Below are 24,992 nucleotides of genomic sequence, written 5' to 3'. Positions count from 1 at the left end.
ATACATACAAAATGCTGTGCTAGAAATATATTTTATATATCAGCTATGCCTTATAGAGAACTTAGAGTGTTGTGGCTGAAAAGGTAATCCACAATACAAGGCAACAAGTTGTGTCCTGTCCCACTGGTGGAGACTAGTAGTTCTCAAACCCCAGGACCATTCACACTGGTGTATCATGATCAGTGAGGTAACAGTAAAGCATTTTTTTTTCTTAATAGCAAAAAGAAAACACTTTGAGAATTATTTAACTTTTTAATAATTAGAATGGATTTCGGGTTATCTTTGTAATTATGCAGTCACATTCCTTTGAATTCCAATATGCTTCTCTGAGTGGAGAGAAAAAGATGATGTTACAGTGTGGCCTTGAAAGTTGCTGTACTTTGGCAAGGTGGAATCAGTTAGGCTGTGTTATGGGTGGGCATCATGGCATAGGCTGATATGTGGAGATGGACCTAAATGTTCTTGTAGATTGAGGCAAGTAGAGCAGTTTAACTGGAGGAAAGGTTCATATTGAACACAGTAGTTAGTAAAACCAGTAAGGTACATGGAGATATAAACTTAATTTTGTTCTCAATTATCCTTAAAATTCTTACTAAAATAATACATATTAAGTTTCTCAAAAGAACCAAATTTGGTGGAATTTGATCTGTTGGTGTGTAGGAGGAAAAAGACAGAGCATCTGTGAAATATTTTATTAGTATCGTCAATTTTCAATTATTAGTAGTGATGGAAACAGAATCCACATGGCTATCTGAGCTTCACAGAAAACATCTAAAGCATTAATATCTGGAATTTTCATCATCTCAGAACCGAGTCTTTTACTTATATTTATAACAAGTAGAAGTACTAATTTATGCTTCATCTTTGCTTTTTTTCTGATGAAAGGACGGAAAAGGGCAGGTAGAAATTGGCTAATCCTTAAACCCAGTAATTGTAAGGGTTGTTCATAATAATGGGAAGTTCTTGCTTTAGCTCATTTCACTAATATTGTTTGGTATATTCATGTGTGATATTTACTGTGTTTTTTATAAACTTGGGCTTTGTGAGTTTCTTAGTACATGAATTTTTAAATTTAATTCACCACAATACTATGCCTGCAATTTAGTTAAGTTTCCACAAATCATATAGGGTTCACACCTTATATGGTGACAAGCTAGTTCTTTTCCAGACTTGGACAGTAGAAAAGAATAGAGTGAAACATTTGGAATGAATGTTCAGACATAAACAGGGATGAAATTCTGTCTCTAATTATCTTTTTGTTTTTGTCACCATAATCTTTTTTTCTCTCTTGAATATTTTGCTTTAATGAGTTTTAGTAAAGATAAGTGTACATGAATGAACTTCAGTATTCTGACAAGCCAACCATCAAAGACAGACAGAATTAACAAAATTAATAATCTTTCTTAGGGGATTAGATTCATATTTTTGATTTCTAAAAAGACCAGCTAATTCCAGAATCTGCATAATAATTCTAGCTCATGCTTAACCTGTGAATAAATAAAATACCAAAGATTTACAACTAAACATTTTACAGTTATTGTTTTCTGGAGCTTAATCATTCTTTCACATTATAAAAGAAATACATCTTCATCGTAGAAATTCTGGAAAGCCAAATGTTCAGGTCAGTTTCCTAAAGTACGTACGATTTTCCTTTAGTGATGAAGCACATATGCGAAGGCATTGTAGAAAGTCATCCCTCACCCCAACAGTCACTGTTGATTCCAGATCTCCCAATGTTGGGATTATCAGCCAGCTTCAGAGAGAACTGGACAAGTTGCTTAACCTCTCAGTTAACATAGCCTGCTTCTGGTAGTTCACTTAGCATTTAAACTGTTAAAATATGAGATTTGATTGTATCAGATTGTTTCTATGTGGTGTAGAGACCAAACTGCGCAGAATTTGAGCCAAACATGTCCAGTGTGCCTCCCCTCTCATGTCTAACTCCTGTGTGTTCGTCTCAGGCTCATGAACTGCCTCCTAGTTTAGTTGTCCAAAGCTCAGGCAGCAAGTCTGGCTTCATAAATCTTGATTTAGGTCCTATTGCAACCATGGTAGGGAAAAAACAATCAGCATAACTTTCCTCAAAAGGTAGTTGTATGTGAGTCAGGTATTTAAGGCTTCATGAACTCCATAATTAGCCTTTCAGAACAAAGGAAGAGAATGGAATACAGAAAAAAAATTCATCAACATTATGTAGTAAATTTACCTAGCCAGCCTCCCATTACTGGGCATTTATATTATTTCCAATTTTATTTTTCTGTTAGGGTCCCAAAGTCCACCCCCAGGTTTGATAATTTGCTAGAAGAACTCACAAGACTCAGCACGTAGTTTTAGTCACGGCTGAGATTAATTACAGTGAAAGGATACAAAGCAAAATCAACAAAGGGCTAAGACACATGGGGTGAAGTCGGGAGGAAACCGGGAGCAAGCTTCCAATAGTTCTCTCCCAGTGGAGTCACACAGGATGTGCTGAATTCCTCCATTAACGAGTCTTGACAAAATGTGTGAAGTGTCATATACCTGGGAAGCTCATTAAGAACAGCATTCAAGATTCTTATTGGGGCCTAGTCACGGAGGTACCCTCTGCCTAGTGTGTAGCACCATTCCAGATTTCTGGAAAAAAAACAGGTGTTCAGCATAAACTATCCTGCTTGCACAAACACTCTAGGTATAGTGAGATACTCTTATCATTTAGGGAAAGTTTTACATTAGTGTAGAGAGCTGTTTACTTGCCAAGTTCCCAGATGCAAGCCAAACCTCAACCTTGCAAACAGGTCTTTCTAAGAATAGCAATCTGTTTGCTATGTTAACTCTTCTGCATAATTGTCATAAATAATGCTATAATCAACACCTTTGTTAATCTTTAGTCACATTTTATATTATTTTCTTATGAAAGATTCCTAGAAATTGGTATTACATAAAAAAATGAACACTTCAAATACTTTTATTACAGACTAATTACTTCCCTAAAAGTCTGTTCAAATTTTCATTTTCATCAGAGATGTATGAGTTTGTGCGCCAAAACCTTGACTAAAATAGCTAAGTCCTGTAAGGTTCCAACATTGATATATAATGAACCTGGAAAAATTAATTTAAAAAAAAAATTAGAATTATATGAGACAACAAAAGAATAGTTAATTGTTGCTTCCTTTGAAGTGTAGAGGGAAGGGTGACCACTAAGAGCATTCCCACTGAATTATCACCCAGTGTGCATTTTTCCCCAGGACCTCTTTTTTTGCCTAGAAAACTATGACTTCAGTGTGAACTGTAAAACATGCATCATCTAGTTTACCTTAACCTTCAGTTGTTCAGACAAATTAGTGCATATTTTGTTCTAGGCATTGTGGTTGTTCAGGGGATGTAACAGTACACTGGACATAGTCCCTGTCCTGGAGTTTGCAGTCTGCTGCTAGTATGAGCTGCGTTTGTCAGAGTTCTTCCTGGCGAAGATGACAATTGAGCTGCCATCCAAGAGGCACTTTCAGATTTCAAATTCAGATAGCTGTCCTGCTGTGGGTCAAATGTGGCCGCCAGAAATTCACATATTGATCTTCATTGTGACAGTATGAAGAGGGTGGGAAATCCAATTATGGTATTTGAAAAGTAGGGCCTTTAAGAGGTGATTAGATTGTGGGGACTGTGCCTTCATGAATGGATTAATCCATTCATGGAGAAATGGGTATGGCTTTGATGGCTTTATGAGGAGAGCCAATGAGAAGGTTAATACTCTTGCTCACCCATTCTTGCCATGCGGCCATGTGACACCCTGCGTCACTATAATCACCACCGACCAAGAAAATCCTCACCAGATGTGTTCCTTGCTTCCAAACTGTAAGACATAAATTTCATTTCTTTATAAATTGCCCGGTTTCAGGTGTTCTGGTACAAGCAGCAGAAACGGACTGATACATGCCCCTTCATTGCAGGAGTAAATCTGTGATAGAACTGGTACCTGGGCTTCTGCTTTTCTTAATCAAGTCTTCAGTTTCTAAGCCTGAGACCAAAGTTTTCTAAAGCTGCTCCTGTGATACAGCAGGCTCCCTCTTTCCTTCTTGACTCTTTAAAGGTGTTATGGTCCAGTCCCTCCCTGCCCCTCAAAAAAAAATTGTGTCATTGAAGGCAAATTTAAAGGGGACATTTATTTTTGTATGTATGTTTGTTAAAAGAAGTTTAAATAAATTGTATTTTCTCTTTTACAAGTACAAAATGTCCTCTTTGGAAAAAAAAGGAGAAAAATTTTTTCTCAATCTAATGCCTCCCTAGAGGCAAATATTCCTAAAGTTCTGTGTTACTTTCTCTAGACCTTGCTTTCATTTATAACTTTAACATAATTTTTTCCTATTTTTATCTAAAATTATGTAGACTTATTTTTAATGTGTTTTCTCTAAAATTGTAATTAGTTATGATTAATTACAGAAAATTTGGAAAATACAGAACACTATCACAAAAAAATGACAATCATCTAGTATTCCACTACCCAGAGATAATCTCTGTTAAATTTTAGTGTTTTTTCCTACAATCTATTTTCCGGGTATATTTTTTTCTCTTAGCTAAATCATACAGCTTTGTAGGAACACAAAGAGGTTTTTCCTGTGATATAAAGAGGAGCTTTGTGAAGGGGAAAGTCATGATTTAGGTAATTCAATGTGAGTTGTTAAAAAGGAGAAAAAGCATTATTTAAGTTCTACGAAAATGAAAATAGCCATTACGTTGTCTTTTTGTTATTCTCTTGTTTATTTGGTCTCTGGGTACAAACCAAATAAAATGTTTAGTCATTGTAAGTGCAAGACAGAACAAACTGGCTATTGTTTTTTTTGATAATCATAGAACAAGATTCTATTTGAAAGCTCATTTCATTTGAACTATGAGCGAGTTCAAGTTTATACCCTAGGAAAAAATGGTTTGGATCCTGGGAAAGTAGAATACCCAGAAAAGGAACTGTGAGCTAAAGCCAGATTTTAAGTTCAAGTATAGAATCCATGTGACTACACATGATCCTACAAGAATCGAGTACACTGGTTATGGGAAGATACTATCTTATGCCATGATTTCTAAATTCTTTTACCCTTAATTTTGATTCATGTCTTGGTTTTCAGATTTACTTAACCAAAACATGATTTTCTGAGCAGATTTTCAGAGTGTCGGTATATTTGAGAATGCTTTTTTTCTTGGCCTTTACACATGAACTTGGAGAAAGTTATGTTGAGTGAAATAAACCAGGCACAGAAGGAAAAATACTGCATGTGCTCACTCATAAGTGGGAGCTAAGAGAGAAAGAAGGAAGGAAAGAAAGACCACAATAGTGTGTTAGACTTGCAGAGGGAGAGAACATACTACGGTTGCAGAGTGGGGTGGGAGGTGGGGAGGGGGTGAAGGGGTGGGAGATCAGGGGTTAATCGGGTGGGGGATATGGGGAATAATCACAATTTGTGGTAACGGGCATGTTGATAGTATTAACCTGGTCATCACATCTTGTGCACAAAGTGGTGTTGGTCAGCTTTGTACCCCATGAATATGCATAACCAATAAAAAAATAAGTAAAAATAAAAAAATACACATTGAAGACAATTTATTTTAAAACTTCTATTTCACAAATTACTTTTTTTCTGAAAATTCTGTTGGTGGTCTATTATTTATTGGTTCTTTTGCTGTTTCACAGAGAACATTAGAGAACAATCTGAGTTTCACCCTTTGCAGATGTTTTTTCTTCTTGACTATGTATGAATTTTTCTTCATTCTTATAATTTAAATTTTCTTTATTCCTGTTTTGCTGAATGTACTTACATACAAGTCTCTTTCAATTAATTTTTCCCAAAATTCAATGAACTCCAATAGTCAGAAGATTCAGATCTTTTTTCAGCTCAGGATATTATTATAGTGTGTTTTCTTCCATTCTGATTGTTCTAGTTTCATCTTCAATAATGTGTATGATTCCTTTGATGAATATTTATTTTTTGTTCTCTTTAATCTATGACCTCTCTCATAAATTTCACCTTTGAATGCTTTTCTTGTGCATTCCAGGAGTGCTTGCCAAATCCAGTCATTTGATATTCCGCACTGTTGATGAAAAAGAAAAGAGGCCAGGAAAGGAAAATAAAAGAAAAGAACCACAGTGCCTCCATTATTTTAAACTTAATTGACTTGTTTTTTTCTAGTCCAAGAAGCTGATCTTTCATTAGAATTTGCTGCTTGACAAACAGACTCTTTAAGGGAATTTGTTATCACCGAGAAACCCATTGTGTAGGTAAGTGCAGATGACATTGTTTAGAGAAATCCTGGGAAGACAGAATGAGTGTCAACCTGTTAAATATACATGGGAATTACTTACAAGTTGAATAGTCTAGATTAGAGTAGCCATAAATATTATAAAAGGCCTGAGAAATCATTGTTCATTATGTCATAGTCAGTTATCCATTCCATCTTTATACGATGTTTGGAATTTGTTTACTGCTTAGACCTTCCTAAACTTATACTATAAAACCTCCTCACCTTTTTTGCTTGCTGTGCAGACTTACTTTTCATGATGAGAGGTAGCCTCTCTGATTTGTAAACCTAAATAAGAGCCTCATTTAAATTTCCTTCCAGACTGAAGTGTTTTGCTTTGACACTGTCATTTACACCCCTACTAACTCTGAACTGTGTTTTAATTCTACCATTACTTTTCTGGTTTCTTTGTATTTCTTGCCTTTTTAAAAATGCTCGTTTCCATTTTTTTGTTTATCTTTAAATTAATACTATTTTATAAAGTCTTCATTTATTTTCTCCTTATTGCTTTGGCTTTTATTTTAGAGTTGGCTTGTATATATAATACAGTGAGCATGTCAAACACTTTTCAGAATTTCAGACTGTATTAGTTTCCTAAGGCTGCTATAACAAATGACCACAAACTTGGTGGATTAAAACAGCCCACATATTTTCTCTTCTATTTCTAGAGGTCAGAAATCCGAAATCAATTTCATTGGTCTAAGTGAAGGTGTCTGAAGGACTGGTTCCTTCTTGTGACTCTAGGGAAGAATCTGTATCCTTGCTTTTTCTAACTTCTGGAGGCCACCTGCATTCCTTGGCTTGTGACCTCCTTCCTTACATCACTCCAGTCTATCACTTCTGTTATCACATCTCTTTATTCTCTTCTGTAGTCAAATCTCCTTCTACCTCTCTCTAATAAGGATACTTGTGATTGCATGTAGTGCCCACCAGGGTAATTCCTGAAAATATTTCCATCTCAGGATTCTTATTTAAATCATATCTGCAAAGTCTCTTTTGTCATGAGCTAAAATTTACAGGTTTGGGGGATTAGGACTTGGGTATCTTTGGGGCCATTTTTCAGTATGCCACAGGGACTTTTTCTCTTGTGTTGTAGTCTGGAGTCTTCATATTCACATAGACCTCGGTTCATGTAGCCTCTTATGTGCTGTCTGGACTTGGGTAAGTTACTTAATATGTTTTCTCCTCTGTAAAATGTGGACAACATCGGCATCCACCTCATAAGGTTGTCATGCAGAGTGAAGTGTTAAGCAATCTAAGCCTTTGATAAATGTTAACTAGCATTACCATGATTAATGTAGGCCCTGAATTCAATAAATGTTAACTAGCATTACCTGAATTAATGTAGGCCTTTGTTTACTTTACCCTAAATAAGGAGAAATAGATCTATACAAAGTGAGTGATTGCAAGTAGACAGAACATGTGGATTTTTTCTCAGCTCTCTCCATGTTTACTTAGTTGTGTTGATTAATCTTACCTAGTTCTATAGTTGATGAGCAGGTATCAATGTGCAGTTCTCTGTCTGGTACCCAGTGACCTGCAGACATCCATCTGGAACATTTTAGCTCTGCTGAGGTGGGGAGGTATTAAGCCTCTTTCTACCATCTTTCAGATTGGGTGAAAGGGATTATATTATTAGGTAAAGGTCACTGATTGCTTCCTCAGTTCACGTCCATCATCCTAATTAAAGGAAAATTTCCTCTCATCTGCAAATTGGTGAATGGTTTGACTTAATTTTTTGTGACCTTGAGATTTTCATTTTTCCGTTTATCATTATAGTATTCTAGACAGGGCTCTAAAGATTTTGCCTCACAGCCAAAAGTAACGAACCATATTGAACCAAAATTCATTACACTTTTTGAGCATTTTTTATTCACTATTAGCTTGAAAGTATCTGCCAAGTTTGTTCAGTTATTTGGTAATTCAGAAAGATATTATGCAACAGTCATGCAACTGTTCTGTATTATAGTATTTTGTAAACAGAATGAAGTTCCCATATATTTTTCTAACTCTCCTGAAGGTTATCCTGATTCTTATTCTGTGCTATAGGGGTGTCAGATACAAACCTTGTAACGGTTAAGGAAAAGATGTTACTGTTTCTCTCCTACACATCTTTATTTTTATTAAATCCTTGTGAAAAAACCTCCTTATGAACAAACAAAAGAAGGTAATTTAAGTAATTGTAGAATATATATCTTGTTCATTTTTGTACTATAAATTAACACATATGAATTGATTTAAATGGACATTTCAGTCATTTATTCTAAAATTTAAATTAATATAACAAATGGAATTCAGCCACCCAAGCAAGCTTCTGGGGTTTGATTATTCAAATGATTAAGATGCTATTTGTCAGCTCTAGTTTACCATCCCTTTTAATTACATAGATAATCAAACTAAGAACTGCTAATTCTGTCTCCTAACTATTAATTGTTTGTAATTACCTACAGATTAAAACTGCATGTGCAATTAACTCAGAGAATTAATTGATACAAGGGAATTGATAAAAGGAAAGCAGAACGAGCTTGGCATGGAAGAGACTCTAGGGACACAGGACCACTGAACCCCGGGGTGTCTTTGGTTCTATCATGTTCTAATAAAGAAAGACACATCACATTTTCATTTGGATTTCCTTCCGCTCTGTTGGAGGCAGATGCATAGACTATTTCTTAACAGCATTTGGTTTCTTGGTTGAACTGAAGCAGTATATTTGAAAAGTTTGAATTGCTAATGTTTTGGGGGTCTTTTCTTGGTTTCCAGGTGAATTGAAAAAATGTACTCATTTGCAATATAGAGGAAATGTTTGTCAGTATAAAAATTATAGAAGTGATGAATGTTTTAACTAAGAAATTTTCTTCCTTCCTCTCTCTCTCTCCTTTCTTTCCTCATTCCCTGGCAATATCACCCGCAGTATACAATCTCATCACTTTTCTGTGAGTCATTTATATAATTCAAGTATTTGAATAACTATGTTTCCTAGGTTTTAGAAATATCTCTCACCTGCGTAAATAATTGGCTCATTGTGTTATAGGCGTTGGGAGAAAAAACACCCTTGGAGACCGATATAGAAAAAAGAGAAAAAGATTTTTATTTCCAGTAGCCAGACCGCACCAGCCAATTCAAAGGTGCAGCCCCGAACCGTCTTTGTTCTCGGTTTTTAAAGCTGCAAGCGCGGCAACTCGGTCGCTCGTTCACCGCGCCAAGAGGTATTAGCCAATGCAGGCAAGTCAACAGTATATGAGCTAATTTTGCAGTCAGCAGAGCTCCAACTGTCCCACCCCCACTTTCCTGCCTAACTTTTACACAATAGAGGGGCTATCTTAAATGGCGTCGGTCCTGCTTTTAGAAAGAGGGCATCACTTCATTCCCCACTCATTTTAAGGGAGTTTCTTGAAAGCAAATCTTTGCTTAAGGGCTAAAATCTGGTCCCCAGCTTAAGTGTTCCAAATCTTCTAGTGGAATTTGGTCATATTGGGAACAGAGAACCAGTAACTTGACCTCTTGTATGCAAGACGGGATCAAGTCAAGGAGTTTGTTAAAAAGGCATGGTCCTAAGGTTACTAGCAAGAGGAGGATTATTAATGGTTCCATAAGGCTGGAAATTAAGGTTGTTAGCCATGGAGAAAAGTTAAACCAGGATTCAAACCAATGAGAGGATTGTTCCCGGTCTTGTTCCCGTTGTTTAATGCGTTCCCTTAATATTTTCACGGAGTCTTTAACAACTCCGGTACGATCCGTATATACACAGCATTCTTCCTTTAATGTTAAACAGAGTCCCCCTTGTTGTAGAAACAGGAGGTCAAGTCCCCTACGGTCTTGGAGGACCACCTCGGAAAGGGAAGACAAAGATGTTTGGAGGAGGGTATAGAATTCTCGAGCTCTCGGAGATCCTGGTCGATAGTTTGTTGTAATCCTGTTAAGGCAGAGTTCTGACTGCTTAATGCTGCTATTCCGGTCCCCAACCCAGCTAGGCCTATAATGGAAGTGATGGTGAGAAGTGTTATAGGCTCTCTTTTGGACCTATGTAAAGGGTCCGAACTAAGCTCGGGAGAAATTGGTCAGAAGCATAAACAGAATCTCTGAGAAATAGGAATACCAGGACACAATATCCTCCCGTCTTGTTTAGTATTTGTCCATGGATACATGACGTTATTCCAGTTGTACAGGCCCACCATGTCCCCTTTGGGAATATGTAATAGCCTGAGTAAATGATGGGGGAATTAACAGTTTGGCAGGGTCTGGAGTGGGCGGAATGATTTCCTATGCAGGTCTCATTTCCTGTAAGTAGTTCTAAGGTGGTTCCTATTCCTGGATGTTGTAAGCAGCGGTTATCAATGCTTGTCTTAATGGTATAATTTCCTGACACCGCTATTCCTTCATAATAAGGGGGCGAGGTAAGTAAGCATATCCAACATCCAGGGCCGATAACATTTGGGTTGGTGGTATTTAGTACATTATATATACTTTCCATTTGGTTCCAGAATTGTTGGCTGGGAGAACTATGTTGGGGGATATAGGGAGCAGAGATTCTAGGGAATGGGCTTGGTGAAATCAGTGGAGACGTTATCAATTGGTTAGGGCCGATGGCCATAGGTTTGGTCAAGGATGTTATTTTTAGTCTAATTTTAATAATTTTTCCTGGGTTGGCAAAGGAACCATAAAGTTGGATACCCCAAGTTAGGCCCATTTTCCAATCAGTTAAGGAGTGGGCTCTTCCTGCAGGAGTAAAGGCAATATTGACTCTGTTGGATGCCTGGGGAGTTTGTCTGCTGTAAACTAGGTCCCTTGTAATGGAAATGAGGGCAGTTTTGCGCCTCGGGGGTTTCCAATTAGGCCACCCTCCTGCTGACTGTATACAATCCCAGGTTTTACAATAGTAATTATCCTCATATTCACATTGCCAATTTGGGGGCCAGTTTATGGGTCCTGGGCATGCATACCAGTGATAGTATAATTTTAGTCGGAGCAGGGGTATAGTAGGGAATAAATCAGTTAGGTTAAAAGCAAGTGACTTGGGAAAAGCCACAGTAGTTAGGTTGTGCTAAAAGAACTTAAGACACGGCGAGATGAATCCCCTACCTGGGTTATTTCCCAGGTAAAATTATAAACAGTATGGGGACTTGCAGTGATATGGTTTAAGGTTTGAACCAAAATATTCAAAACAATTAACCAGAACATTTTGTAAGTCTTATCTTGAAAGGTGAGTCTGTTTGTTGAATGGTCCATCGGTCTCCTGTAGCGTCTTCGGTGGGCGGTGCAGGCTTTAAGTGGGTCCAATGAATCCAGGCGTCCTTTCCAGCGACCTTCACTGCTGTTGGGCTGCTGAGGAGCACCTGGAACGGTCCGGACCACCGGGGCTGGAGTGCTCCTGCAGTGAGTCGCTTGACATAAACTAGGTTCCCAGGCTGGGGAATGGGCACTTCGGCTTCCCGTTCCTGATTGGGAGAACGGTCATCAGTAACATCAAGCTTATTCTGGATTTCTGAGAAAACCTGCTGGAGTGTTTGGAGTTCACCAGTATGGGGGAGGGCAATCCCTGAGTATTGGGTTCATTTGCTATGGGCTTGGGCAACAGGGGTGGTGGTCGCCCAAACAATATTTCAAAAGGCGTAAAATTTTCCTTGTAAGGGGTATTCCTAATTCTTAACAGAGTGGAGGGAAGGAGGTCCACCCAGTTTTCGCCAGTCTCTAAGTGGAGTTTTGCCAACATTTCTTTTAAAGTTTTATTTATCCTTTCTACCTGTCCAGAGCTCTGAGGCCTGTAAGCACAGTGTAATTTCCTTGGGAAACTTTGGCTATGAAGGCTGGGCCATTATCTGACCCTATTGTCATGGGGAGGCCGAATCGGGGTATGATTTCATATATGAATATTTTGACAACTATTTGGGCTGTCTCTATTCTGGTTGGGAAAGCTTCTACCCATCCCAAGTAAGTATCCACACAGACAAGCAAATATTTGTATCCATACCTTCCTGGAGTGACCTCAGTAAAAGCCTATCCCAGTGTTCTCCAGGATATTCTCCTTTTTGTCGATTACCTTGCCAATTCTTAGCAATCTTTTTGGCATTGTGCACATGAGAGACAGCGTTGAGTGACAGTTTCTATTGCTCTTTGCGTATTATTGAAGTTAAAATTTTTTCTCAACAAAGTGAATAATTTAGTTTTTCCCAAGTGGGTCGCCTTTTGAGTGTCCAAAACTAGGTGGGCCCCCAAGTTTTCTGGTAACCAAAGTGTCCCATCTTTAGATTTAATCCATCCAGTGTTCTGGTTGGGTATTAACCCAAGTTTCTTGGCCCCCTCTAGATCAGTTTCTGAGTAAGTTGGCTTGGCTGGCAGCAGGGGCTCTGGTAAAGCAGGCACTATGGTTGTGATCCCCACTGGTTTAAGGTGACTGCTTTTGCGGTTTGATCCACAAAGTTATTCCCTAGTATTATGGGAGAGTTCCCCCATTGGTGTGCCTTACAATGGATGATGGCAACTTTGGCGGGGAGCCAGATAGCCTCTAATAAGGCCAGGATCTCTGGTACGTTCTTTATGGTTTTTCCTTCTGCTGCTAACACCCCTCTCTCTATATATAAGGCCCCGTGTATGTGTGCCGTGGCAAAGGCATACCTGCTGTCCGTACAGATGTTCACTGTTTTCCCTTGGCTCAGCTGTCATGCCTTCGTGAGGGCAATGAGCTCCGCTCATTGTGCTGATGTTCCTGGTCCCAATGCTTGTGACCATGTAACGGCCTCCCTAGAGACCACTGCTGCTCCTGCATACTGGATCCCATCAATCATGTAGCTACTCCCATCTGTGAACAAGGTTAGTTCTGCTCCTTCCCCAGGAGAGTCTTTTAAATCTGTCCCTTGGAAGGTAGACAGTACCTCCAGACAGTCATGTGTGGGTATCTTTGGGTCTGGGTCAGGAAGCAATGTGGCAGGGTTTATAGTGGTTGCAGGAAGAAATTTAATTCGCATTAGGTCTAACAGCAAGGCTTGGTAATGAGTCAGGTGCAAGTCTGAGATCCATTTCCCAGGGGGAGTATTTAATAGAGTCTCACCCCCATGGGGAGAGGTTATTCGGAGCTCTTGCCCTAAGGTTAATTTGTTTGCTTCTTTAACAAGGAGGGCGGTGGCCGCAGTTGCCCTTAAGAAGTTAGGCCATCCAGATGCTACTGGATCTAACTTAGGAGATAAGTAGGCTACTGGTCGTTTCCAAGGTCCTAAATCTTGGGTGAGGACTCCCTTGGCAATTCTCCTCCTTTCTGCCACGAAGAGGGAAAATGGCTTATTTAAGTCCGGAAGGGCTAATGCTGGGGCCTGGGTGAGGGCGGATTTAAGGCTTTCAAAGGCCTTTTGTTGCTGCTCTGTCCGATTTATTCCCTCCCCAGCACCCTTTATGGCCTCATATAGGGGTTGGGCTATTTCGGCAAAGTTTAAAATTCATAGTCTACAGTATCCCACAGCTCCAAGAAATTCCCATATTTGCCTCTTAGAAAGTGGCTGAGGTATTTGGAGAATAACTTCTATTCGTTTAGGGGTAAGTTTCTGCCTCCCTTCTGACAATATATATCCCAAATAAGTTACAGATGGTAGACATAATTGAGCCTTTTTAGCAGACACCCGATATCCGAGACCCTGTAAAGTTGTCAGAAGATCCTTAGTTGCCTCCTTGCAATCTTGGTAGGAGCTGGCAGCGAGGAGTAAGTCATCCACATATTGTAAAAGTGTAACCTTGGGTCCCCATTTTACCTTGTAAGCCTGTAGATCCTGGCTGAGAGCCTCGTCAAACAGCGTAGGAGAATTCTTGAATCCTTGTGGCAGTCAAGTCCATGTTAGCTGTCCAGAGAAACTCCCATCAGGGGCATCCCATTCAAACGCAAAGATAGGCTGGCTGGAACCAGCCAAAGGTAGATTGAAAAAGGCATCCTTTAAGTCCAACATTATATATATCGTATGATCAGGTAGTAGGAGACTGAGGAGCGTATAGGGATTTGGAACGATGACATGGACAGTTTCCACTCTTTTATTAACTTCTCTGAGATCCTATACAGGTCTGAAGTCCCCTGTACCAGGTTTTTGGACCAGCAGCAGGGGAGTGTTCCAATTAGATTGGCATGGAATCAAAATGCCTTCTTTTATGAGTCTGTTTATGTGTGGGGTTATACTGTCTCTAGCCCTCAAGGGAATAGGGTATTGTTTCACCTCAATTGGTGTGGCAGAACTAGTTAGTTGCACCGCAATAGGGAATTGGTGTTTTGCTAAGCCTGGGGGGTTAGTCTCTGCCCACACACCTGGTATTTCTTTCATGTAGATAGCCAATAACCCTTTTTCATGTTGGGTTGGGTTGTCTAGAATATCAGTTCCTAAAAGTTTATATTCTTCCTGTAAAGGCATGGTTACCATTAGGTTTGTGACTTTCCCATTTAGTTGGAGATTTGCAGAAGCAGGCCCAAAGGTGATGGTGGCTCCCAATTTATGAAGTACATCTCTACCCAATAGGGGGTAGGGGCAACCTGGCATAAGGAATAAAGAATGTGTAACTGTCTTCCTTCCTAAGTCTGTAGGTTGAGCATCATTCCAAGGGCAAAGTTTAATCCTTCCAGTTGCTCCCGGGATGGGAATTGGCAATTTAGAACTGGGCTGTTCAGGTTTCTGGATCGCTGAATATGTTGCCCCCATGTCAATGAGAAATGACATGGGTTGGCCCCCTACTTTTAGTGTTACCTTGGGCTCCCAGGGACATCTTTTCATGGAGCCCTGGCCTCATCAATCGTCCAAATCTTATGACATGTGTAAGATGGCCTTGGAACTTGTCTTATCTTTTAGCCAAGAACAATTTCTCTTCCAATGGCCTTTTTCCTTACAGTAGGCACATTGGTCCTTGTCCAGAGGTGGGCGTCTATATGGGCCAATACCTTGGGGCTTCCTTCTCTGTTGTCCTTGTTTTGGTTTTTCTGGACCGACAAGGAGGACTTTTGTTAACCTCCTTAGCTGTCTATCTTTGGGTGGGTCACAGTTATGGTAAACCTTTTGGGCTATCTCAACCAGCTCAGAGAGAACCTTGCCTTCAAAGCCCTCTAATTGTTGTAACTTACGCTTAATGTCTGGCGCTGATTGAGTTACAAAGGCCAGATTGATAGCTCGCCTATTTTCAGGTGCCTCTGGGTCAACTGGCATATAGACCCAATAAGCCTCCAGGAGGCACTCAAGGAACGCACTGGGGGACTCGTTTGGCTGTTGAGTTACTTCACTAACCTTAGAGAGGTTGGTTGGCTTCTGGGCTGCTGCTCGGACCCCCCCGCAGCAGAGTCTGGCAATACCAATCGAGGGCCTCCTTACCTCTATCTGTGTCAGGGTCCCATTCAGGATGGACTGATGGGAAGACAAGGGATATGCGGTCAGGATCATCCGTGGGATGGCCATCAGGCCCAGGTATGGCCTTCTGTGCCTCCCGCCGGATTCTTCCTTGCTCCTCAGAGGTAAATAAGGTCTGCAGCAACTGCTGACAATTGTCCCAGGTGGGCTGATGAGTAAAAAAGAGACTCGAGGAGCGAGATTAACCCTAGAGGTTCCGCTGGAAAGGAGGGGTTCTGATTCTTCCGGTTATACAGGTCACTAGTAGTAAAGGGAACATAAACCATGAAAGGTCCCTGGGGTCCTGGGGCCTGGTGCAAGGGAAAACGGTGGGCCGGGGAAGAAGAAGAGGAATGAGAAGAGTCAGAGGGCGAAGAGAGTTCAGGGGAATAAGGGGCGCCCAAACGGGTGTGAGAAGGCAAAAGAAGGGGGTTGTCCATCCGCTGGGAGTTGTCTGCATAAGGGGGCGGCTGAACTACATCTTCTTCATCAGGGGGCGAGGGGAGGACAGGCTTCTGAGGCCGGGAGGGCGGTCTGGCCAGGAGAATGGTTTGCATCGCTCACAGATGTGAAGGTTTCTTGACTTCTGGAAAACATTTCTCTAACCAAGGGGGTGGAATGGTTAAAATTTCGATCCAGATTTGGATATAGGGAGTTCAGTCTGAGTGCCCGGGTTTCCCGAAAATGAACTGGCGGACAGCCTGCACAAGGGGAAGACTAGTAGAGCCTTCCGCAGGCCATCCAACGTCAAAATCTGGCCAGTCTATTACACATACAATTCTTAAAACATCCAATGAGACTGACACACTGAAATCAAATGCCTTCTTCTGAAAAGTTTTAAAATTTGGGAGAAAGCATTTCAGGACTGTTGGCTTAGAGGATTCTTGTCCCATGGTGACCTGAAGGGCAAAAGTTGGCCAAGTACATAAAATGGACAGACGTACAACAACATAAACCCACAAGGTTAATATAAAGACAAACACAAAGACAATACACGAGTTCGGCCACCAAGAGAGGCCAGCAAGTGGACCGTAGCGACGTCTCGCTGGGTCCGGGGAAAAGGCATTGCAACTGCGTCCAGTCTGGCCTGGTCCCCCACCAAAAAGAGCGACTCACCCAAATCTAGAGGCGCCAGAAAATCCTAAGCTGGCTGGCAGAAGATCATGTGCATCCGGGGCTGAGGAACGTCTTCTCAGGAGCTCCCCACTAGAGACTTCGTCACAGTGTGGGAAAAATCCCAGCACTGTAGGTCAGTCCCCGAGAGGTGATAGTTTATCCCAGATGAGCCCCCAAATGTTATAGGTGTCGGGAGAAAAAACACCCTTGGAGATCGATATAGAAAAAAGAGAAAAAGATTTATATTTCCAGCAGGCGGGATCGCACCAGCCAATTCAAGGTGCGGCGCCGAACTGTCTTTGTTCTCGGTTTTTAAAGCTGCAAGCCCAGGCAACTCGGTCACCCATTCACCGTGCCAAGAGGTATTAGCCAATGTAAGCAAGCCAACAGTACATGAGCTAATTTTGCAGTCAGCAGAGCTCCTCCCATCCCACCCCCACTTTCCCGCCTAACTTTTACACAATAGAGGGGGGCTATCTTTAGTGGCCTCGGTCCTGCTCTTAGAAAGAGGGAATTACTTTCAATTGTTAACTACATAACTTTGAATAAAAATGGAAAATAAAATAAAAAGCCACCTCCAACTGAACTGTGTTTATAAAAACTGTTACTGTTATAAACATCAAGATGATGCCAGAAAGTGAGTGAAAATGGTCTGGTGAAAAATATTTGGTCCTGAAAAAAAGCAGAATTAAAAAAACCCATTTTTAAGGCTTTTCTGTTCCTTCGTGTCTTCATTTTAGTTGCATTATATGGGGCCTCTCACTTGTGCGGTTTTGCTGGTTGACCTTTCAATCAATGCTAAACCAGTCCACAGATCCAGGAGCATATGCGTGTGTACACATATACACACACATGTGCATGTTTGGGGCACAGCATTATATTAAATTCTATGGAGAATACCAACCAAGTGAAAGACTTTCCAGTTTAGAAGTCACTATGAATAATGAGTAATTATTTAACAATTTTTTTGTTTTAATGTTTAAGGATATCTGCTATTTAACTAATAACTTCTTGTTAAATGATGTAAACATTTTGGTTTCTTTCCAAATTTTGATATTGCCTTTTCCCTAGATTTGTTTAACTTCAGAGTATGTTATTTTTTCCTACTGGCTGATAACTGGGAGTACTGGTAAGATTTCTAGTTTTCCACCTGTCAACATACAGCCTGCTCTTGCATGCATGGGCATGCCCCCTCCCCCACCTCCCACCTCCCTGCCCACCTAGAATTCAGACTCTTCTCTGTGGTATTATCTGTGAAGACTGTTGACTCCAGGAAGGGCTTGTGAAGATTAAGTCTGATGTATGACTTTGGTCTTCTTCACACTATCAGCTTATAACTTTCGACTGACTTTGTGGAATAAACTTGAATTTGTTGCATGTCACCTTCTGTGCCTGGCTTCTGAGGAGGAGTCATTAGCATACATCAGTGTGTGAATGATTACCTGGAGGATTTTAGTGGAAGCTTTACTGCTTGCTGAAGTAGAAAAGTTATAGCTATATTTTCTTTGGTGATACCTATGTACTAGAGAAAATAATGCATGGCCTTCCTGACTACATGAGTCTATTTTGTGTGTAAACAAGATATAATATTTGAAAATGCTCTGAACTCTCTTGGAAAAATAAGTTGTATGGCTTTTAGTTTCATATTGGGTTGGGCTCTTCAGTGATCAGGAAGATCCCCTCCTTGCCTGTGAGTTTTAACCTCTGGAGACCAATTCTTATTCAACAGTGTTTACGCAGCTACCTTACTTGCATTGCTAATGAACCAGAAACACAGAGCAATTCCAAGTGAGATATTGTTCTTGTCCTGAAAGAGTTTATAAATTTAAAAAGGAGATTGGAAAGAGAAGCACAATCATCTAAAATATGTGCGAGCACTTACTGTAGAAGTGTGTTAAGGGCGGTGGGTAGGTCAGGGATAGTGCCAATGAGTTGGAGAATGAGTTAAGCTTCGTAAGAAATGTGAGGATTTACGCATCTCTAATAACTTGCGTTATCCTTTTATATCTCCTTGAGTTTATACAGATCTCCAATTAAAGTATAAAGTGTATTGTCTTTTCCTTGCTATCTTCTTCTCAGATATTAATATTCTCAGGTTCTCTATAGCTCCTGTTATTGGCATTTACTTCTATTAAATGATTTCATTTATTTACATTGAGTTGTGATTGAAATATATGATTTATTATGTTGCCTCTTCTAGAGATTTTGCTTTTTTGATAGAGGGCAGAGATTTTTGACTGCAATGGGAGAAATACATATAAAATTAAAATGCAGTAGGGATGTCTATGTATTGTTTAGGATGTCTCTGAGATAACATTACCTTTTTATTATTTTATTTTACTTCTTCGTCTCCCTATAAGACACTCATCTTATGATCCTGTAAATAAATTGAAGCAATGAAATGAAAGAATTGATTACTTCTGAGTTTTCTCTAAACTTATATGAAATTAACCAGTCCACAGATGACTCTATTAAATTGAAAGTTTCAGAAAAGTATATATGTATGCAAATAAATATTAGAAAGAGAACTGGGAATGTGAAAACAATTTGATTCATTTGGACGGCAGGGTTGAATCCCTTTTTAAAATAATTAATATATATGATAAATAAATGGACAAGTAAATCTTAAATCTCCACCCCATCATTAAAAAAAAAAAAGAAGAAGAAGATAACTGCAGAAATCCAATGTAACAACTGCTACGAGACAGAAGAAATATGTAGGTATATTCTGGCTAACCTTTGGCTCTTTCAACCTATTTACCTTAAACACTTATAGTAATTTTATTTACTTTGAAATTTCAAAACTTGTGCCTTCATAATAATTCTGAATTTTCTTTTAAAGTACTTATAAAACGGTTTTCCTTTTATTTCTGTAAGTGCTATTCACAAATACGATTTTGCTTTAAGCTTCCTTTAAAAAAAGAAGGCAATGTTCTCGAAGAGAAGAGAGTAAAGAGGATGAACCTATTAGTTCTCTGATGGGCACCCTGTATGCAATAAAAACATGAGAGCTTTGCTGTATGAAGGAGACAATTAATTGAAGCTTCTTTCTGTGCAATGTGATCACTTCATCTCTCTCTGATGAGATGACAAGATGTGATTTTAATACAGAATAGTGAGCTCATAAAGATGATTTGCTTTCCTCCTTGTAACATTAAGCAATATGATCAGTGTGTACTTTTCCTGGATAAATATTGTTTTAACCTACATCAATACTTCTAACAGACAAAGCATTCTATGATTGGAGACGAATTGCGTTGCCAAGGTCTTCCCGTTCGGCTCGTGACTACAGTGTGATTAGTTTCCCTGAACGATCATCAATATTTCAGCATTATCGTACTGTGAGTATTTGTGAAATTGGACATAGAGTTGAATTACCATTTTTCAGCAAATTATTGGGTTAATTTTGATGAAAACATATACGATTTACTATGGACCTGTTTCATTCCTAAGATAATTCTCCACTGAAATTCATCTTTTTTCTGAAGCAATGCTTTAGTGCTGTTATTGTGTCCTGTGTAAATCGTGCTCATCACCTTTGCCCCAAAATGTGTGCATTATTTTTTATTTGAAGAGCTCTAGCCAAAGTGACCATCATGTGGTTTGCCCCAAATGTGATAGGACAGCTACTATTTTTGTAATGGTACAAAGATTATCAAGAAAATATAATGGAGCTCAAGGGAGAATGAAGACATCTGTTAGAAGCATGATAATTGAAGGGTTAAAAAATCCAAGGGCAATTTCATGAACACACATTGACGGTTTTCTGAATGAGGACTCTCTAAACCAGGGCATGGGAATCTATGACCTGAAAATGGAATCGTGACTTTAAGTTCATCTATTCAAGTCCTAAGATGCCCATATAGAAGAAACTCAAACAACAATTTTTTAGAAGACCACAAAATGCTATTTTATAATGTAGTGTCTCTCAGTGTCTGTGTGTTTTACATCTCCCATGTGTTCTGTTCTCTGTGTGAATATGTCTGTCTCACCCTTTATCTTTTTCTCTGATTTCATAGCACTGATTATTTTTTTTTCTTGACTTGTCATTTGCTGCCATAACGAAGTGCCACAGAATGGATGGGTTAAACAACAAAACTTTATTTTCGCACAGTTCTGGAGGCTGGAAGTCCAAGATCAAGGTGTCAGCAGGGTTGGTTTCTCCTGCGACCTCTCTCCTTGGCTTGCAGATGGCTGTCTCCTCATTACACCCTTGCATGGTTTTTCCTCTGTACTCATGCATCCCTGGTGTCTCTCTCTTTGTGAGGACATCAGTCATATTTTATTAGGACCCCACCCTTCTGACCTCATTTAACCTTAATTACCTCCTTACAGGGCCTGTCATCTAATGAAGTCTTGTTGGGGGTTAAAACTTCAACATGGGAAATTTGGGGGAACACAATTCAGTCCATAACACCATTAGACAACTGAAATATATTTTTAAAAGTTATTTTATTTATCTATTGAATAGTTCTTAGTCTGTTTTTTAAAAAAACAAATGTGGAGTTATATTTTTCCTGTAAACCACAACTTTTAAATTATTTCATATTTAGTTTTTGTTGCTAAATTTCTTGCAAGTCAGATTTACTAAAACTAAATTATTACAACACTATTTTAGACAGGGAAATTATATGAATGTTATATTTCCTGAAATGCTAATAGTCTTTGTAATCCGCTATTATCAGAACGTATTTATTAGTCACAGTATATGTCTACACTGTTGCTGGCAGTTATTGGGATATATATTTCCAATGGATACATGTCTTTAGTAAAGATAATACCCATAGAAAGCTGTTTTCATTCTCTTCCAGGAAAGGTAAAAGAATGAGCTGCAGCTTCCAAGTGTCCTAGCTCTGTCCTATTTTAAACTGACAATTTAGAGACTGCTCCTAGTTGCGTGTAGAAGTATATTAAAACACGTTTCTTTGGGGAAAACATCTGGCAAGGGATACTTGATTGTGGAGAGCTCCAAGTGCAGGACTGAGAGTGTTTATTCAGTGCTGAGTGGGAAATTAGGAGCACAAAAGGCTACTGACCATGGCTTTGACATAAGAGATGGTGCTTTGGGACGTGCACCTGTCTAAAGAGTTTGAGGTGTGCTGGAGCGGAGACCAGGTGAGCAATAAGAGGCCTTTTGCATCAGTTCAGTTAGAGGTAATAAAGGCTCGTATCTGACCCTTGCATATCAACTATATGTGTGTCAGGGTAGGAGTGGGGTGGGATGTGTGTGTGCGTGTGGATGAATAAAACAGGATGAGATTCAAACCCTCAAAATTGTTTCTTGCTGCTCACTGCATTTTCAATTTTCACTATTGGAAGTCTAAACGGCTGCTTTTATTAAGGATTCCGCGTTTGTTTATCCTTTAGAATACTAACATCCTTAGAAGAGATCAAACACGAAGTTCTAAGTAGTCTTTTTTTTTTTTTTTTTACCATTTTTTAAATAATGAAAAGTATCTAAAAAATTTCATCTTTAAAAATAGACATAACATAAAATTTACCATTTTAACCCTTTTTAAGTGTGCAGTTTGGTGGCATCAAGCACACGCACGTTGTTGTGTGACCATCATCATCATGCCTCTCCAAAACTTTTTCATCCCCCCCTCCAATTTACTGACAACCACCATTTTACTTTCCGTCTCTGAATTTGACTACCTTAGGTATCTCATAAACAGAATTATTTAGTATTTGCTCTTTTGCGACTGGACTTATCTCACTTAGCATGATGTATTCAAGATTCATCTATATTGTATCATGTGTCAGAATATCCTTCCTTTTTAAGGCTGAATAATATTGTATTGCATGTGTGTACTACATTTTGCTTATCCATTCATCCATCAATGGACACTTGGGTTGCTTCCATCTTTTGGATATTTTGAATAATGTTGCTGTAAACATGGGTATACAAGTATTGTCGTGTCCCTGCTTTCACTCCTTCTGGGTATGTACCCAGAAGTGGAATTGCTGGATCATATTATATTTCTTTAATTCTTTGAGGAATCACCTTATCATTTTCCATAATAGCTGCACCACTTGACATTCCCACTAGCTACATACAAGGGTTCCAATTTCTCCATGTCTTCACCAACGTTTGTTATATTTTCTGGTGTTTCACATGCTAGTGAATGTGAAGTGGTAAATCATCTTGATGTGACTTTGTTTAAACAGTTCAGAAGACAAAAAGCGGCTGGGAAAATAAAATAGAGGAGGCTGCATTGATAAAAGAGGATTAGGACAAGTACGCAGGAAACACGATCTTTCGTTTTATTGAAGAGATGACTATAACACATTCTGCTTCAAAAAACTCTTTATAATTTAACTACTCTTATCAAAACCTTAATTTGCTCAAATAAGAAAGTAATGGTGGATATTCTTTCTTTAGGCTAAGAGAACACTATCTCTTTTAAGCCTGAAGTGCTTTTTTAAAAAGTATTTTGAATCCTTATGTTTTGGGTTCTAGTTAAATAATAATTGAATAAAACAATATGTCTTTATGCTTCAGTGTTTCATTTCTGCAACCACATGTTTATTGTATTAGAATTGTATTAAGTTGTATTAGAATTTCCTTTTTTTTTTCTTTTGATGGATGGCCGGTACAGGGATCCAAACGCATGACCTTGGTGTTACAAGGCTCTGCTCTAACCAACTGAGCTATCTGGCGAGCCTAGAATTTCCAATTATTTTAAGCAATGGCACATGGGTCCCTAAAACTTCTTTGTATGAAGTTAAAACAACTGCATCCTGAAGAAACAGTTACTGATGTTACTTGTTATAGCCTCTGAAGTACTGAGATATTTATAGCGTTAATTATCTTGAAAGATAATATTTATCTGAGGTAAGTGAGACCTGTGACTATCCCTCATGAGACATAAAAATGTGATATCACGTTGCAATCAGATGGGAAAGACCACCATCTCCAACTCTCTTGCCACATTTCACATCATAATTCTTTAGAAAGTTTGCTAACTTTATGATAATGTATGAAGCAATCTTGTAACACACAATCTGAAGGGCCTTAGGTACAGTTTAAAAAACCCTCGGTATATATTAAAACTGCAAAAATCATTGCATTTATCAATAGCATTCTTAAAAAGAGCTATGATAAAACCAAATATTATAGAAATTTGCAAAAGTAGTTAATTTGTAGCTAATATTTGGAACACAGAAGAGAGTGAAATAACTTTTATTCATTAGTTGTCAGTAAAGTAAGACTCTCCTCAGTGGGTGGCCAATTTATTGTGTTACAGTGATCCTAGGTGTCAGGAAGATGTCCCTGAGAGGAACTCTGCCATTTGATGATACCCTAGAATGAGAATGAGATGACAAACAAGGGAATGTGTGGGCATGTGGGTTGTGGTGGCGATGCTTGTAGGGTCCAGGAGTAGCGGGGTAGAGGGGGAGGTGTACCAGCAGCAGAAAGCACAGTCTGGTTGTCCAAGATAGGACAGCAGGATGCATCTCAGGAACTGAAGTTCACTGTGGCAAAAGCACAGCATGTTAAAGGGAAAGTGGTAAGAAGTGAAACTGAAATAAGCAAGGGCCCATCACCATCAAGTGCCATGTTGGCCTCCCTAATGAATTTATGGCTTAGGATAGGAAGAAGCCATTCAATCACTTTAGCTTCTTAACCCTCAATGAGAAGAATTTGCCTAACCTTGATGATTGGAAGTAAGAGATTACAAACAAAAACAATTTGATCACATCATTGGTTGCATTATAAATTGTTTTCTGTTTCACAGAACACTTTGTGGGCCATCTGGACATATGGCTTCCCACCCCCCAACATTCAACCCCCAAGGGAAACATATTCTGTATGAAAGAGGGGAAAAAGAGTTGTTAGTCATATTCTTTTAAACATACTTATAGCTTTACCTCATTAAAAAATCATTAGTTTTATAGAAATATATTTTTTAGACTAGAGAAAAGAAATTTCAAATATAACAAGGTTTTCATATCAGGTTAATTTTGACCGTAAAATGGGTCGACTGGATTTTAAACTGTGAAATTTCTTATTGTTTTTCTTTAGAGAATTTCCTTGAGCCATTCTGGGAAAAGTGAATATTGTAAAGCTCCTAGGAGATTGTCTTCTTTTAACTTGAAAATTTTAAGCATCGTTTTGTTATTCTGTACCAAATTGTACTGTCAGAAGACTGTGGGCATTCATTTGAAAGATTTTAATATATGCTGAAAAATAGTAAATTAACTTTTATTATGTAAAATGTATTTGCTCATTTCTTTCTCCCACATAGCATTTTCTTTTCTCTGATCTTT

General features: G+C 39.0%; 1 protein-coding gene across 1 annotated transcript in view; it reads left to right on the top strand.

Moving 5' to 3' along the window:
* Positions 1-24,992, top strand: part of IQCM (IQ motif containing M) — a 280,795-nt gene that overhangs the window by 96,334 nt on the left and 159,469 nt on the right. The window contains exon 6 of the mRNA XM_063107487.1: positions 19,947-20,062. Coding sequence (XP_062963557.1) covers positions 19,947-20,062 — 116 coding nt within the window. The remainder of the gene's footprint in view (positions 1-19,946; positions 20,063-24,992) is intronic.

Source organism: Cynocephalus volans, chromosome 9, assembly GCF_027409185.1.
Source record: "Cynocephalus volans isolate mCynVol1 chromosome 9, mCynVol1.pri, whole genome shotgun sequence".
In the NCBI taxonomy this organism is placed as follows: Eukaryota; Metazoa; Chordata; class Mammalia; order Dermoptera; family Cynocephalidae; genus Cynocephalus; species Cynocephalus volans.
The sequence above is the reverse complement of the archived record's forward strand: the minus strand, read 5'-3'. Positions and strand labels throughout refer to the sequence as shown.